The following is a 17684-nucleotide window of genomic DNA, read 5'->3' on the forward strand; positions in this document are numbered from 1 at the left end:
TTTAAATGGTCTTAAGACTCTAAAGCAAGGCCCTGACAAGTTTGAAAGGACATTTGTACGTAGAACAGGGATCCCCAACCTTTTTTACCTGTGAGCCACATTAAAATGTAAAAAGACTTGGGGAGCAACACAAGCACCATAAAAGTTCATGGAGGAGCCAAATAAGGGCTAAGATTGGCTATTTGGAAGGCCCTGTATGGACTGGAAGCTTACAGGAGGGTCTCTTTGGCAGTAGATCTATTTTATATTTGCAACCATTATTGACTCAAAGCCAATAATTCAAAAATAAGCACCTGTTTGAAGGCCACTGGGAGCAACATCCAAGGGGTTGGAGAGCAACATGTTGCTCACGAGCCACTGGTTGGGGTCACTGACATAAAAGAACAGGACGTTGGCAATATAAATATCTTAGGTACCAGTTACCTTTCCAAGGAAAGTTCTCTCCATTTCAGAAAACCTGCAGTGGGGCGTCTCTTCTTTTTGCAATCAACATTTTGGTGACAAAAATATAATAAATTATCACCATTAGACAAAGGCATGAATTGCATGTTGATTTGCAGTGTTCTATACCAATGTATTGGCCTAGTCAGTGCTATTTAGGTTCAAATGAGAAGCAGAAGAAAGACATCTGGGTACAAACTTGTATCCCCTATTTGTATATAACACCATTAAGAGAGGGGACACCCCCATCTATGGACCAGATAATTTTGAAAGGCTAACTTGTGCCAGTGAATTCATAGGGCAGATTTAGGCCTTTAAACGTTGGAACGAGTGCAAGTTGCTGGTAAATTCTTTTTGTGCTCTGAATTATAGGAAGATCATCTCCCATAGACACTATTTTATTGGAATAATTCAAAATTGAAATTTTTTTTCCAGGTTAACTGAAAAAGAGTGTATGTTGTACTCAATCAGCAGCATTTAAACATGAGGCACCTTGTACATTTACAATTAATTATGAAATTGTAACAATTGGTTATATAACTTGAACCATTCAGCAAGATATTATACAGTATATACCCTCTTAGATACTGTTCATAGTTATGATAATCTTTACAGGAAGCCCATGGTAAGCGCTACGCATGCTCGTAATCAGGGCTCTTCTTATGTATCTGGAAAAGACAACAGTGTCTAGATCCTGCGGGAAAAGGATCTGAGAGATGGTTGTGGCACGTCTTGATAAGGATCCCTGCCTTGGCTGATTTAGTTGAAGTTGTACATTCAGATACCTAACTCCGTCACGCTCAAATGACCCTTGCATATCCAATCTAATATTCTCAGAAGAAGCCATAGTGTGGATGCGATCGGGGAAACAAAAGTTAGCATCTACTCTGCTAATGAGATTGGAGGCTTCAGTAAATTGGTCTTGTGATGGTTGGCGAAAATTATTATTAGGCACTGGGACGGCTGTTAGTACCAGCTGTCGGTTGTTTCCCGTGTCTGTTATTCTGCAGATCTCTTCATCTCCATCAGCACGTTTCCTTCGGTGATGATAATCACAGTCACTAAATACTTTCCCGCAATAATCCCAATCTTCATTATAGCTTGTGTAGCACCAGGTGTAATCGTAACCGTGTGAATCACATGGGTGATCTTTTCGGCATGTCTCTCCTTTTGCAGTTACATCCTTTAATGGTGAGCATTTTTCATTTTCTCCATATATGTCTCTACATTTAAAATATTTTCCATCAAACATACAATCAGTAACACAAAGACTTACATCTGAAGTATATAAGCGATCAAACTCTTCAACTACATGGCCACATTTACTCCATCCTTCGCTTGTAAAACACTGTTCGTACTTAGAACCCATGACCTTCTGACAACCTGATAAACACGGCCTGTAATAGGAATCATAACCTTCTTCAGGGGAGCAGTAGTCCCACCAACCACTGTTACCACCTGTGTGTTCACACCAATAGTACTCTTTTTTATATTGTTCACAAGCGGTTCTGCAAGTCCCACCATTGCTTGTAGTATAGACTTGTCTTGATAAAGCCAACGGCAGCAGAACAGCAGTGAGCAGCCAGCCGACAATAGATCTGAGGAACATCTGTAAAAGAAACAATTTTTTCCCTTTTCAGTTTGATACTTGTAGACATGAAAATAAAAATCAGCCTAATAAAAAAAATCTTTTTCTATATATTGTACTTCTACCACTGAATAGGGCTTTTATCATTTTCCCTAGTGGTTTAAATTTAAACAACAGGGCTTATTTACGTCCATAAGGGCAGTGAGCCACTTACTAACTAAGTTAACTAACTGCCATAACCAGGGTGAGCTTCACTGAACTACCCTAAAACTAGTGGGCTGAACAATAAAGATGCTAGTGCTGTTAACAATCACCTGGGCTTATGCTTAGGCCCTTAGCATTATCAATTATCTCTACAGCAAAGAGTCCTAGGGAAGGTCCTACATTCTTTATAATACATTTGCAGGGCAATTCTTTCATTGTGACCGTGTAACAATAGCATTAAAGTAGCATCTTCTACAGACGGATCCTTTTTTTAACCCGGGACACAAGTGCTAAAGCACCAAGGGGTACAAGTGCTCATATACTTGCACACCGGGGACTGCTGCTCCCTGCAGCTAGAGCTGGATTAAAAATCTGAATGACGTGCAAGTTAGGGGCAGGTGGGGGAACACCTAATGCAGGCAGCACTTGATTAAAGGGGTATGTAGCTGGTCTCTGCACTCTGAAAGGGAGGGCTGCAGCAAGTTGGAGTTTGTCTGTGTTGATAAGAAGACAGATAAGAAGAGAGAAGCATTCTTTAGCTTGTGTGAAGCCTGTGTAATGGGTGAAATGCACATTGGGTCAGAAGTTTTTGGACCTACTGACGCTATGAACTGGTTTACTGATGGTGAGACCGACTGTGGGTTTATGTCCTGTCTGATCAGCATGTAGACCAGGGGTCCCCAACCTTTCTTACTCATGAGCCACAGTCAAATGTAAAAAGACTTGGAGAGCAACACAAGCATCATAAAAGTTCATGGAGGAGCCAAATAAGGGCTGTGATTGGCTATTAGGCAGCCTCTATGCACACTATCAGCTTACAGGGGCTTTATTTGGTAGGAAATCTTGTTTTTATTCAACCAAAACTTGCCCCAAAGTCAGGAATTCAAAAATAACTCCCTGGTTTGGGGGCACTGAGAGCAACATCCAAGGGGTTGGGGAGCAACATGTTGGGGATCACTGATGTAGAATATGTAGAGACAAACTATAGTAAGTGGGTTCCTGGGTTTATGTTCTACCTATATTTTCTACTTTTGACTTTAATGAATGTTACTGGCAAGGGTTTGAAAAGAACAGGACTATTTATTTAAGGACATTTTAAGTCCTTTTTAGGATTATTTAGAGTGCATCTTTGGAGTCTGGTTAATTTCTTTTTTTGTCTGTGGCTAGTTACACCATTCAGGACACAGTGTGCAAAGTACAAAAAAAATGATGATTACTTTTTTGCAGTTTATGCTTCAGGTCCTGCATTGTAAGTCACCTCTTAGGTGTTTTCTCTGCTGTCAGAAAAATGCCCAACTCAGCCCCTTGTAAATAGTAAGTGACATCTATGGACATCTATGGGGGGGACACTTTGGCGAATTAATGCTAGTATATGGAAGTGCAAGGAGCATGTCAAGGCACAAATACCTTGAATGAATATGGCCAATACCTGCGCCAGTTCAGTTTCATTCATTCAATGGCCCTTCTGATATTCTATTAACTTGGGCCTTTTCCCTACACTAGTTATGTAATTGTGGTAGGCTGGGAGCTATCTCACAAATCATCCTTTCTGCAGTTTGTAAAGCAATCCAGAGCAGAATGTTTCCTTAGTTGCTGAAGTTAAGGTCCCCATACACGGGCCGATAGTAGCTGCCGATATCGGTCCCTTGGACCGATTCGGCAGCTAATCGGCCCGTGTATGGGCACTCCCGACAGGCCTGCCCGACCAAGATCTGGCCTGAAATCGGCCAGATCTCGATCGGGCAGGTTAGAAAATCTGGTCGGATCAGGGACAGCATCGGCTGGTTGATGCGGTCCCCGAACCGACTTTGCCATTGCCCGTTGTTGTAATTCGATCGTTTGGCCCCAGGGCCAAATGATCGTATTACCCTGGATTCTCCCGATATCGCCCACCTGTAGGTGGGGCATATCGGGAGAAGATCCGCTCGCTTGGCGATCTTATAGTGTATGGGGACCTTTACTTAGGTCATTGCAATGCTAGAAACATGGTTAATGTATATATGTGACCAAGTCTGGTAGAACATCTAAAAGCTTGCAAAGTTTATAGGAGTTGTCCAAGGCAAAATACAAGCCATATTTTCAATTTAAGATTTTCAAGTTTATGAGTTTTTCCTATTCAGATGTTTTTAATAAATAAGCAAACATTCAAGTTGCCAGTTTATTTGAAGTAGAAAAAAACCCTGTATAATCTCACAAACTTGAATTTTGATAAATAAGCCCAAATGAGTAGGTTGTATCCCAACCAGTGAAGCTCTGTGTCTTCATTTGTCCAAAGGGAAAAATTGTGTTTAGGTAACTCAATTATTACATTGCATTTGCTCTATATTTTTACACACAATACTATAAATATATAAAAAATGTGCTTTATATGTTTTTTCAGTGCTACATAATTACTAAAAAGGACATCAAAGCAGAGAATTCACAAAAATAGTAATTTTTATACAAAATAAGGAGCGAGTTAGCTGGCCACAATAGATCTCTGCTACAGCAACTAACCTTCCCGAAATGATATTTTTGTCACCTATTTTATGTTGGCAATAAGCTACTTTTATATATAAAATGATGTTTATAAACCTATTGTTATTTCATTCCAGTTATCCAGAAAATGCTAAATGTTTTTTCTTTCACCATAAAATGAAAAGTGGCAGTAGAGTTGGAATTCTGGCGCATTTCTCTTTGTGAATATGGAGATTGTATTTACACCAGTTTTAATACCACTTTTACTCCAAAAAAATCTCCACTTTTGTGAATTCCCCCCACAGAGTTATAATAACCATGTCCAAGCCTCTTGCAGTGCCATCACAGAGTGGTATTAACCCGGGGGGAAATCAGGCAGATACCAGTACTGCTGCACATGGAGTGCATTTTAATTGAAAGCTCCACAACATTATATACACATATTATTTGTCTGTATTTATACCTGTATCACATAGCAACCAACAATTATCTATTGGTTTGATGATCTATTGTAATTAGAATTAAAAAAATATCATTATTATGACCTGCAGGTCTATGGCAAAGGGAATAACCTAATGCTTTCAGGGCCGGATTTGTGGCGAGGCCACAAAGGCCCGGGCCTAGGGCGGCAGAAACTTAGAGGCGGCATGCCGCCCCGCCGCACAAAAATTCTGACATTTTGCTCCCATATGGAGCGCTGGGGATTTCTCCCCAGCGCTCCTTATGGGAGTTTAAATGTCCGCGCATGCGCGCTTGCGTCTGCGCGGCGTGGGGGAGGTGGTTTATTCGCGCATGCGCAGGGGGGGAATAGGGGGCGGCCTAGGGGCGCTCGGATTTGAAATCCGGCGCTGAATGCTTTTGCAAGGTCTGTTTATTATCTAGCACAAAAGTCTTCAGCCACATATAGGTTGGACTCCATCTGCTTAGAGAGTCTTATGCTTAAGATTAATCTCACCTTCAAATCCAGAATTCTATTCAGTGTGAAATATCACGTTTCCGAGGTCCTGTATCTGATGTATAGAAATCACCAGTTTTATATATGCATACCTCTGTAATCATTTACCCTCATCAATACAATTCAAAACCAGTTTGTTCACTGGGTCTTTTTCAGGTATCTGTGGAAGTGGACTTTAATCATCAGTAAATGGGAGGTTTTCTGTGTTTTGTTTTGGGTAAACATTGCTCACATGCTTGAGAAAGGTTAGTGAACCCTATGACCTGGACCTTTGTTTACCTTTAATGTTCAAGTCTCTTTTGAATTTCCTTCTGAGTGACCCACGCGTCAGTAGCTAAATTACTAGCATTGGATCTATTAAAAGGGAAGCCTTCATTAGCTGGCTCCTCAGATGTATAGGCAGATGAAGAATAATAGTTAAAAATTTCTGTTTTTTTCCTGTTCACATCAACCAACTGACCCCCCTGTGATAATAAGGGTCCCACCCCTTCTTGCTTCATTTATAGCAGATGAATTAAAATGGTCTTAAAGACTCTAAAGCAAGGCCCTGCCAAGTTTGAAAGGACATTTGTACGTAGAAGAACAGGACGTTGGCAATATAAATATCTCAGGTACCGGTTACCTTTGCAAGGAAAGGTCTCTCCATATCAGAAAACCTGCAGTGGGGCGTCTCTTCTTTTTGTCTTTTTTTAACATGGAGCTAGGGTTGTATGGAGATGGTTTAGCCAGTCACAATATGGAGCAACACACGCAGGGAACCCTGGAATTAATGTTTGCTTTTAGCAGGGAGATTTTGCTGCCCTGAGGTAGAGCAAATTGTGGGTGGGCCACATTAATAATACAGAGATTTAAAGTGCAGTGAAGAATGAATGAATCAATGAATTTTGGGTCTAAAGTAACCAGGAGTGGATTTTTGCCTTCCCTGACAACTACCGAGGCGAGTTTCTCAATTTGCTTTATGGCAGCAGCACCCCTGGCCTTAAGACAGGTGTAATGTATAGGGCTCCCTGATACCAGAGTGCACCCTGCCTGGTGCCCACTGCTGCAAAAAGGTGCAATCAACATTTTGGTGACAAAAATACAATAAATTATCACCATTAGATAAAGGCATGAATTGCATGTTGACTTGCATAGACACTATTTTATTGGAATCATTCAAAATTGAAAAACATTTTCCAGGTTAACTGAAAAAAGAGTGGACTAATGTTTTACTCAGTAATCAGCAGCATTTAAACATGAGGCAACCGTTCAGCAAGATATCATATATACCCTCTTAGATACGGTTCATAGTTATGTTAATCTTTGAAGGAGGTCCATGGTAAGCGCTACGCATGCTCATAATCAGCGCTCTTCTTATGTATCTGGAAAAGACAACAGTGTCTAGATCCTGTGGGAAAAGGATCTGAGCGATGGTTGTGGCACGTCTTGTTGAGGTTCCTCCCCTTGGCTGATTTAGTTGAAGTTGTACATTCAGATACCTAACTCCGTCACGCTCAAATGACCCTTGCATATCCAATCTAATATTCTCAGAAGAGGCCATGGTGTGGATGCGATCGGGGAAACAAAAGTTAGCATCTACTCTGCTAATAAGATTGGAGGCTTCAGTAAATTGTGCTTGTGTCGGTTGGCGAAAACTATTATTAGGCACTGGGACGGCTGTTAGTACCAACTCACGTTTGTTTCCTAAGTCTGTTATTCTGCAGATCTCTTCATCTCCATCAGCACGTTTCCTTCGGTGATGATATTTACAGGCACTAAATACTTTCCCACAATAATCCCAATCTCCATTATAGTTTGTGTAGCACCAGGTGTAAACTTTACCGTGTGGATCACATGGGTGATCTTTTCGACACAGCTCTCCTTTTGCAGTTACATCCTTTAATGGTGAACATTTTTCATTATTTCCATATATGTCTCTACATTTATAATATTTTCCATCAAGCATACAATCAGTAACACAAAGACTTAAATCTGGAGTATATAAGCGATCAAACTCTTCAACTACATGTCCACATTTACTCCATCCTTCGCTTGTAAAACACTGTTCGTACTTAGAACCCATGATCTTCTGACAACCTGATAAACATGGCCTGTTATAGGAATCATAACCTTCTTCAGGGGAGCAGTAATCCCACCAACCACTGTTACCACCTGTGTGTTCACACCAATAGTACCCTTTTTTATATTGTTCACAAGCGGTTGTGCAAGTCCCACCATTGCTTGTAGTATAGACTTGTCTTGATAAAGCCAATGGCAGCAGAACAGCAGTGAGCAGCCAGCCCACAATAGATCTGAGGAACATCTGTAAAAGAAACAATTTTTTCCCTTTTCAGTTTGACACTTGTAGACATGAAAATAAAAATCAGCCTAATAAAAAAAAACCTTTTTCTACATATTGTACTTCTACCACTGAATAGGGCTTTTATCATTTTCCCTAGTGGTTTAAATTTAAACAACAGGGCTTATTTACATCCACAAGGGCAGTGAGCCACTTACTAACTAAGTTAACTAGCTGCCATAACCAGGGTGAGCTTCACTGAACTACCCTAAAACTAGTGGGCTGAACAATAAAGATGCTAGTGCTGTTGGCAATCACCTGGGCTTATGCTTAGGCCCTTAGCATTATCAATTATCTCTACAGCAAAGAGTCCTAGGGAAGGTCCTACATTCATTATAATTAGGGGTGTAGCGAACTGTTCGCCAGCGAACTAATTCGCGCGAACATCGGGTGTTCGCAAGTTCGCAAACTTTTAGCGATGTTCGCAATTTGGGTTCGCCTTAGCTGGTGCCAAATTTTGACCTCTCACCCCAGAGCCAGCAGATACATGGCAGCCAATCAGGCAGCTCTCCCTCCTGGACCACTCCCTTCCATATATAAACCGAAGCCCAGCAGCCATTTTCCATTCTGCCTGTGTGTGCTTGAAGAGCTAGCATAGGGAGAGAGCCGTGCAGGGATTTGAGGGACAGTTTAGGTAGCTTTGCTGACTAGTAATCTACTTTCTACTGCTCTGTATTAGCATAGGAGAGAGCTGTGCAGGGATTTGAGGGACAGTTTAGGTAGCTTTGCTGGCTAGTAATCTACTTTCTACTGCTCTGTATTTGTGTAGGGAGAGAGCTGTGTAGTGATTTGAGGGACAGTTTAGGTAGCTTTGCTGACTAGTAATCTACTTTCTACTGCTTTGTATGTAGCTGCTGTGGGCAGCTATCCTGCTGATCAGTGATCTCATCTGCTAACCCAATAGTCCTTGTAAGGACTGCTTTTATTTTCTGATTACTATTAATCTAGTCTTCTTTTCATTGTGTACTGCAGCTCCGTCTGTGTGTTGGAGACAGGTGTGCTGCTCATAGTATCATAGTAGTGCAACAGCACCAACCACACATTCACATCATTTTTTTTATTTGTGTTTTTTTACTTTGCTACTGTAATTTATAGAGCCCAGTGCTATTTATTATTATTATTTTTTTTATTTATCTTATTATTTAGATATTTAGATATTAGATATATATATTAGATTTAGATATTTATTTAGACATTCTGTCTAAAAATAACAATAATAATTCCGTGTCCAGAAACATCACCTGACTGATGTTTTTCCACCAGCAATAATATATCCACTACTGTATACGTTGCCATTGCAGGCCTTGTTGCCAGTGTCTTCTTCAACCACGTGCCACCTAGCTGTGTGAGCTTTTTCGCATTCTGTCTAAATAACAATAATAATTCCGTGTCCAGAAACATCACCCAAGTTGTTGTTGTTTTGTAAAAATAAAAAAAATGCCAGGCAAAGGCAGGCCGCCATGCAGAGGCACTAGGGGCCCTGCTGCTATGATATCCTGTGGCCCTAGAAAATCGACCAGTTTTCCGAAGGCACTTACCCTGAACTCCAAAAATGCGGAAGAGGTAGTTGACTGGCTTACACAGCACACCCCATCCTCTACCGTTTCTAACTTTGCCACAACATCCTCATCCTCCTCTGCTATGGGCACCCTACGTACCACTTCCTCCACCACCGCCGCCCCTTCTTCACTGGATGAGTCAGAGGAGTTATTTTCACATGAGTTTGTTGAACTGAGTGATGCACAACCATTATTGCCAGAAGAAGATGAAGGAGATGAGGACGTTACACCAGATATCATAATTCAGGCAGGCAACACAACAGAGATGGACAAAAGGTGTGATGAGGTCCCCGCTGCTGCTGTCTTCTGTGAGCTGTCAGAAGAAACTGATGCATCTGAGGAGAATGATGATGAGGAGATTGATGTTTTGTGGGTGCCCAGAAGAAGAGAGCAAGAGGAGGATAGTTCAGATGGAGAGACGGAGAGTCAGAGAGGCAGGAGGAGAATAAGAATTAGAAGAAGCAGGGACAGCTTGCAGGGAACATTAGGGCAACACCATGAATCGGCACCTGTGGTCAGCCAGCCAACGCACCCGCCAACTTCTACTGTTACCGCTAGAAAGCCCGCATCAAAAGGCTCAGCAGTGTGGCATTTTTTTAATGTGTGTGCCTCTGACAAAAGCGCTGTAATTTGCAATGAGTGCAGTCAGAACACTATGGGAGCAACACCTCAAAGGCAGCAGCCAAACTCAAAGCCACCCTCCTTCTGGTCCAGCATCTTACTGCTCTACCTCTGCTGTCCTTGACCAGTCTCAACCACCCTCCACTCCGCCTTCCACCTTGACCACCAGTTCCTGCTCATCTGCCCCCAGCCAAGTTTCTGTGAGGGCCATGTTTGAGCGTAAGAAACCAATGTCTCCGAGTCACCCCCTTGCCCGGCGTCTGACAGCTGGCTTGTCTGCGCTCTTAGCCCGCCAGCTTTTACCATACCAGCTGGTGGACTCTGAGGCCTTCCACAAATTTGTAGCAATTGGGACACCGCAGTGGAAGGTACCCAGCCGCAATTTTTTTTCCCAGAAGGGAATACCACACCTGTACCAGCATGTGCAGAGCCAAGTCACCGAATCTCTGTCATTTAGTGTTGGGGCAAAGGTCCATATGACTACTGACACATGGTCCTCCAAGCATGGTCAGGGCAGGTATGTCACCTACACTGCCCACTGGGTGAACCTGGTGATGGCTGGGAAGCAGGGAATGCGTGGTTCAACAACAGTGGAGTTGGTGTCACCGCCACAGGTTGCATGCAGGTCTGCCACCACCTCTACTCCTCCTTCGCTCTCTAACTCGGCTTCTTCCTCGGCTTCTTCCTCCTCTGCTGCTGTGTCCTCCTCCACACCTGTGCACCCCCAGCTCCCCATAGGCTATTCAACGTGCCAGGTACGCCGTTGTCATGCTGTCTTGGGCATGACGTGCCTGGAAAGCAGGAACCATACCGGATCTACACTCCTGTCATCTCTGCACTCACAGGCCGATCAGTGGCTGACCCCACACCAACTGAAGATCGGAAAAGTGGTGTGTGACAACGGAAGCAATCTGTTGGCAGCACTGAGACTGGGCAATTTAACACATGTGCCCTGCATGGCACATGTTCTAAATTTGATAGTCCAACGGTTTGTCTCGAAGTACCCAGGATTGCAGAACATTCTCAGGCAGTCCAGGAAGGTGTCTGGCCATTTCAGACGTTCCTACACAGCCATGGCACACCTTGCTGACATTCAGCGGCAGCACAACTTGCCAGTCAGGCGTTTAATTTGCGACAGCCAGACTCGCTGGAATTCAACGCTACTCATGTTTGAACGTCTGCTGCAACAACAAAGAGCCGTCAATGAATACCTGTTTGAACTGGGTGGTAGGACTGGATCTGCAGAGCTGGGGATTTTTTTCCCCGTTACTGGGTGCTTATGCGCGATGCCTGCAGGCTCATGCGCCCTTTTGACGAGGTCACAAATATGGTTAGTCGCACCGAAGGCACCATCAGCGACCTAATACCCTTTGCTTTCTTCCTGGAGCGTGCCGTGCGACGAGTGACAGATGAGGCCGTAGACCAGCGTGACCAGGAGCAGGAAGAGCACAATTTCTGGGCGGAATCACCAGAACGAGCCCAGACACCTGCTGCAACGCAGGGAGAGGTGTCAGAAGTGGAGTCAGAGGAGGAAGGTGGCTTTGTGGAGGAGGAAGACCAACAGGAGCAGGCTTCCCAGGGGGCTTGTGGTCACCTTTTGGGGACCCCTGGTCTTGTACGTGGCTGGGGGGAGGATTCCATGGTGGATGACGTAGTCCTTGATAACGAGGAAGGGGAGATGGATACCTCTGCATCCAACCTTGTGAGAATGGGGTCTTTCATGCTGTCATGCCTGTTTAAGGACCCCCGTATCAAGAGGCTTAAGGAGAAGGACCTGTACTGGGTCGCAACGCTACTAGATCCTCGTTACAAGCATAAAGTGGCAGAAATGTTACCAACGTACCACAAGTCCGAAAGGATGCTGCATTTCCAAACCAGCCTGCAAAACATGTTGTACAATGCTTTTAAGGGTGATGTCCCTCAACATTCCAGGGGCAGAGGTGCCAGTAATCCTACCACGAGCACACCTGCAAGGACAATGCACTTTGGCCACTCTGTAACATCAGACATGCAAAGTTTTTTCAGTCCAAGGCAGCTCCAGAACCCTTCTGGATCCACCTTCAGAGAACTCCTCGACCGGCAGATAGCGGACTACCTGGCATTAACTGCAGATATCGATACTCTGAGGAGCGATGAACCCCTGGACTACTGGGTGCGCAGGCTTGATCTGTGGCCAGAGCTGTCACAATTTGCCATCAACCTCTTGTCTTGCCCCACCTCAAGTGTCCTCTCAGAAAGGACCTTCAGTGCAGCAGGAGGGATTGTAACTGAGAAGAGAACTCGCCTAGGTCACAAAAGTGTGGATTACCTGACCTTTATTAAAATGAATGAGGCATGGATCTTGGAGGGTTACTGCACGCCAGAAGACTTGTTCTGACTCCCCATGCAGCTGTTCTTCTCTGCACGCTGCACACACAGCTGTCCTTTAGCATCCTCCTCCGCCACCGTACAAACTAGGGTGCAAACCCTACTGGTTTAATTTTAAGCCAAACTTTTTGGACAGGTAAATCCTGAGTTTTTCTGGCCTCTGTGCTTCAGTGGCTGCGACAAAAAAATTAAATATTTTCAGCATTTATATGCCATATTTTTTCTGGCCTCTGTGCTTCAGTGGCTGCGACAACAAAAAAACAAATATTTTCAACATTTATCTAACATATTTTTTCTGTCCTCTGTGCTTCAGTGGCTGCGACAACAAAAAAAACAAATATTTTCAACATTTATCTAACATATATTTGTCCAAGCTTTTACATTCCCTATCTGATCCCCCATGTCCCTCTATGAGGGGGCGGCCATATTTGTGCAGTAGATGTCTGTTAGCATTAGAAGCTATAGCTGACAGGCTGAGAAGGGACAGTCAGGCTGGCGTTTGAGTTTTCCGAAATTCGAATCGCTGTTAAAACATGGTTGATCAGTGCTTGGTACGCTATATTAGTTTTTGGAAAGGGTTTGCCTAGCAAAATGGTTGTTATATCATATTTATAACATATTTTTTCTGTCTTCTGTGCTTGAGTGGCTGCGACAACAAAAAAACAAATATTTTCAACATTTATCTAACATATTTTTTTCTGGCCTCTGTACTTCAGTGGCTGCGACAACAAAAAAACGAATATTTTCAACATTTATCTAACATATTTTTTCTGGCCTCTGTGCTTCAGTGGCTGCGACAAAAAAAACATAATTTTTCAGGAATGTACATATTGCTGATTTTTCAGAGTTCTGCAACAGCAGCAAAATCGTATCTTTTATGGTCACCGCAGGATCAATAAAGTAGGCCAAAACTGGGCCCACACTGCAGAATCAGTGTTTTTTGGTTCACTTCACTGTACATTGAATTACCTCTGCCTGACCGTGCACGTGCGCACAAGCACGGTGACTGCTAAACACACCACTACAGAAATATTCCCACCGACAGGACGAACGTCCTGGAGGTGACAAGCAACTAGTAAAAACTATTATTCGCTCACTTGACGGTATCATTAAAGCTTTTTGCGTTTTTTTTCGTTGCAGTAAACGCGGCGTTTTGTCTTTGCGTGTGAACCGGCTGTAACCTTTACACGACTTGATCGGCATGTAGACGCCGGACGTTTTAAAGCAGTTTATTACACAAGTTTAGAAATGTAGTGTGATTTGTGACCTTTACAGCACAAAACGCAACGCTGTGTCAACAATGTATTTTTCAGAGAAGTTTTTGCCCTTGATCCCCCTCCTGCATGTCACTGTCCAGGTCGTGGCACCCTTTAAACAACTTTAAAATCAGTTTTCTGGCCAGAAATGGCTTTTCTAGGTTATAAAGTTCGCCTTCCCATTGAAGTCTATGGGGTTCGCAAAGTTCGCGAACGTTCGCACTTTTTGGCGGAAGTTTTTTGTGAGGTTCGCTACATCTCTAATTATAATACATTTGCAGGGCAATTCTTTCATTGTGACCGTGTAACAATAGCATTAAAGTAGCATCTTCTACAGACGGATCCTTTTTTTAACCCGGGACACAAGTGCTAAAGCACCAAGGGGTACAAGTGCTCATATACTTGCACACTGGGGACTGCTGCTCCCTGCAGCTAGAGCTGGATTAAAAATCTGAATGACGTGCAAGTTAGGGGCAGGTGGGGGAACACCTAATGCAGGCAGCACTTGATTAAAGGGGTATGTAGCTGGTCTCTGCACTCTGAAAGGGAGGGCTGCAGCAAGTTGGAGTTTGTCTGTGTTGATAAGAAGACAGATAAGAAGAGAGAAGCATTCTTTAGCTTGTGTGAAGCCTGTGTAATGGGTGAAATGCACATTGGGTCAGAAGTTTTTGGACCTACTGACGCTATGAACTGGTTTACTGATGGTGATGGTGAGACCGACTGTGGGTTTATGTCCTGTCTGATCAGCATGTAGACCAGGGGTCCCCAACCTTTCTTACTCATGAGCCACAGTCAAATGTAAAAAGACTTGGAGAGCAACACAAGCATCATAAAAGTTCATGGAGGAGCCAAATAAGGGCTGTGATTGGCTATTAGGCAGCCTCTATGCACACTATCAGCTTACAGGGGCTTTATTTAGTAGGAAATCTTGTTTTTATTAAACCAAAACTTGCCCCTAAGTCAGGAATTCAAAAATAACTCCCTGGTTTGGGGGCACTGAGAGCAACATCCAAGGGGTTGGGGAGCAACATGTTGCCCCTGAGCCACTGGTTGGGGATCACTGATATAGAATATGTAGAGACAAACTATAGTAAGTGGGTTCCTGGGTTTATGTTCTACCTATATTTTCTACTTTTGACTTTAATGAATGTTACTGGCAAGGGTTTGAAAAGAACATGACTACTTATTTAAGGACACTTTAAGTCCTTTTTAGGATTATTTAGAGTGCATCTTTGGAGTCTGGTTAATTTCTTTTTTTGTCTGTGGCTAGTTACACCATTCAGGACACGATGATTACTTTTTTGCAGTTTACGCTTCAGGTCCTGCATTGTAAGTCACCTCTTATGTGTTTTCTCTGCTGTCAGAAAAATGCCCAACTCAGCGCCTTGTAAATAGTAAGTGACATCTATGGACATCTGTGGGGGGGACACTTTGGCGCATTAGTGCTAGTATATGGAAGTGCAAGGAGCATGTCAAGGCACAAATACCTTGAATGAATACGGCCAATACCTGCGCCAGTTCAGTTTCATTCATTCAATGGCCCTTCTGATATTCTATTAACTTGGGCCTTTTCCCTACACTAGTTATGTAATTGTGGTAGGCTGGGAGCTATCTCACAAATCATCCTTTCTGCAGTTTGTAAAGCAATCCAGAGCAGACTGTTTCCTTAGTTGCTGGAGTTACTTAGGTCATTGCAATGCAAGAAACATGGTTAATGTATATATGTGACTAAGTCTGGTAGAACAGCTAAAAGCTTGCAAAGTTTGTAGAAGTTGTCCAAGGCAAAATTCAAGCCATATTTTTAATTCAAGATTTTCAAGTTTATAAATTTGTCCTATTCAGATGTTTTTAATAAATAAGCAAACATTCAAGTTGCCAGTTTATTCGAACTAGAAAAAAACCCTGTCTAAGCTCACAAATTTGAATTTTGATAAATAAGCCCATATGAGTAGGTCGTATCCCAACCAGTGAAGCTCGGTGTCTTCATTTGTCCAAAGGGAAAAATTGTGTTTAGGTAACTCAATTATTACATTGCATTTGCTCTATATTTTTACACACAATACTATAAATATATAAAAAATGTGCTTTATATGTTTTTTCAGTGCTACATAATTACTAAAAAGGACATCAAAGCAGAGACACAGGGGAGAATTCACAAGTAGTGATATTTAGACAAAATAAGAAGCGAGTTAGCCGCCCACAATAGATCTCTGCTACAGCGACTAACCTACCCGAAATGACATTTTTGTCACCTATTTTATGTTGGCAATAAGCTACTTTTATATTTATAAAATGGTGTTTATAAATCTATTGTTGTTTAATTCCAGTTATACAGAAAATGGGGCTTGTACCCTGACAATAGGCTGCCAATCCCCATGAATATGCTAAAAGTACTGCACCTAAAAGTCTTGTGAATAGAGACCGGAGGAAGCAATTCAGAGCTGAGGAGGTGGAAGAGTTACATTGACCTTTACTCCATTTTAAAAATGTTAAACATTAAAATGTAATTTTTCTTCTCCATTTTTGTCTTTAACAACATCGTTACAAAAGTGTCTGCAAAATGTTCTTTCTTTCACCATAAACTGAAAAGTGGCAGTTGAGTTGGAATTCTGGCGGATTACTTTTTGTGAATATGGAGATTGTATTTACACCAGTTTTAATACCACTTTTACTCCACTTTTGTGAATTCCCCCCACAGAGTTATAATAACCATGTCCGAGCCTCTTGCAGTGCCATCACAGAGTGGTATTAACTGGGGAAATCAGGCAGATACCAGTACTGCTGCACATGGAGTGCATTTTAATTGAAAGCTCCACAACATTATATACACATATTATTTGTCTGTATTTATACCTGTATCACATAGCAACCAACAATTATCTATTGGTTTGATGATCTATTGTAATTAGAATTCACAAAATATCATTATTATGACCTGCAGGTCTATGGCAAAGGGTATAACCTAATGCTTTTGCAAGGTCTGTTTATTATCTAGCACAAAAGTCTTCAGCCACATCAAATAGGTTGGACTCCATCTGCTTAGAGAGTCTTATGCTTAAGATTAATCTTACCTTCAAATCCAGAATTCTATTCAGTGTGAAATATGACGTTTCTGAGGTCCTGTATCTGATGTATAGAAATCACCGGCTTTATATATGCATACCTCTGTAATCATTTACCCTCATCAATACAATTCAAAACCAGTTTGTTCACTGGGTCTTTTTCAGGTATCTGTGGAAGTGGACTTTAATCATCAGTAAATGGGAGGTTTTCTGTGTTTTGTGTTGGGTAAACATTGCTCACATGCTTGAGAAAGGTTAGTGAACCCTATGACCTGGACCTTTGTTTACCTTTACATGTTCAAGTCTCTTTTGAATTTCCTCCTGAGTGACCCATGTATCAGTAGTTATATTACTAGGATTGGATCTATTAAAAGGGAAGCCTTCATTAGCTGGCTCCTCAGATGTATAGGCAGATGAAGAATAATAGTTAAAAATTTCAGCTTATTTCCTGTTCGCATCAACCAACTGACCCCCCTGTGATAATAAGGGTCCCACCCCTTCTTGCTTCATTTATAGCAGATGAATTAAAATGCTCTTGAAGACTCTAAAGCAAGGCCCTGCCAGGTTTGAAAGGACATTTGTACGTAGAATAACAGGACGTTGGCAATATAAATATCTCAGGTACCGGTTACCTTTGCAAGGAAAGGTCTCTCCATTTCAGAAAACCTGCAGTGGGGCGTCTCTTCTTTTTGTCGAGCAAATTGTGGGTGGGTCACATTAATAATACAGAGGTTTAAAGGGGCTCCCTGATACCAGAGTGCACCCTGCCTGGTGCCCACTGCTGCAAAACAGGTGCAATCAACATTTTGGTGACAAAAATACAATAAATTATCACC

The 17684-nt window shown here is 42.4% G+C and overlaps 2 protein-coding genes across 2 annotated transcripts; both read right to left on the reverse strand.

Moving 5' to 3' along the window:
- Positions 1-807: 807 nt before the first annotated feature.
- Positions 808-5781, reverse strand: LOC116406592. The gene is made up of 2 exons (XM_031890935.1): positions 5646-5781; positions 808-2050 (listed from the first exon to the last, which is right to left on the reverse strand). Exon 2 carries the CDS (start codon positions 2048-2050, stop codon positions 1022-1024), a length of 1029 nt encoding a protein of 342 aa, XP_031746795.1. The 5' UTR covers positions 5646-5781; the 3' UTR covers positions 808-1021.
- Positions 5782-6825: 1044 nt separating this feature from the next.
- LOC100486425 lies at positions 6826-17035 on the reverse strand. The gene is made up of 2 exons (XM_002937396.5): positions 16858-17035; positions 6826-7947 (listed from the first exon to the last, which is right to left on the reverse strand). The coding sequence occupies exon 2, from the start codon at positions 7945-7947 to the stop codon at positions 6919-6921; it is 1029 nt and encodes a 342-aa protein (XP_002937442.3). The 5' UTR covers positions 16858-17035; the 3' UTR covers positions 6826-6918.
- Between the last annotated feature and the right edge of the window lie 649 nt (positions 17036-17684).

This window comes from Xenopus tropicalis, chromosome 8 (assembly GCF_000004195.4).
Source record: "Xenopus tropicalis strain Nigerian chromosome 8, UCB_Xtro_10.0, whole genome shotgun sequence".
Lineage (NCBI taxonomy): Eukaryota > Metazoa > Chordata > Amphibia > Anura > Pipidae > Xenopus > Xenopus tropicalis.

Coding starts and splice junctions, on each gene's coding strand:
- LOC116406592 (XM_031890935.1), bottom strand. CDS start 2,050: ATGTTCCTCAGATCTATTGTCGGCTGGCTGCTCACTGCTGTTCTGCTG.
- LOC100486425 (XM_002937396.5), bottom strand. CDS start 7,947: ATGTTCCTCAGATCTATTGTGGGCTGGCTGCTCACTGCTGTTCTGCTG.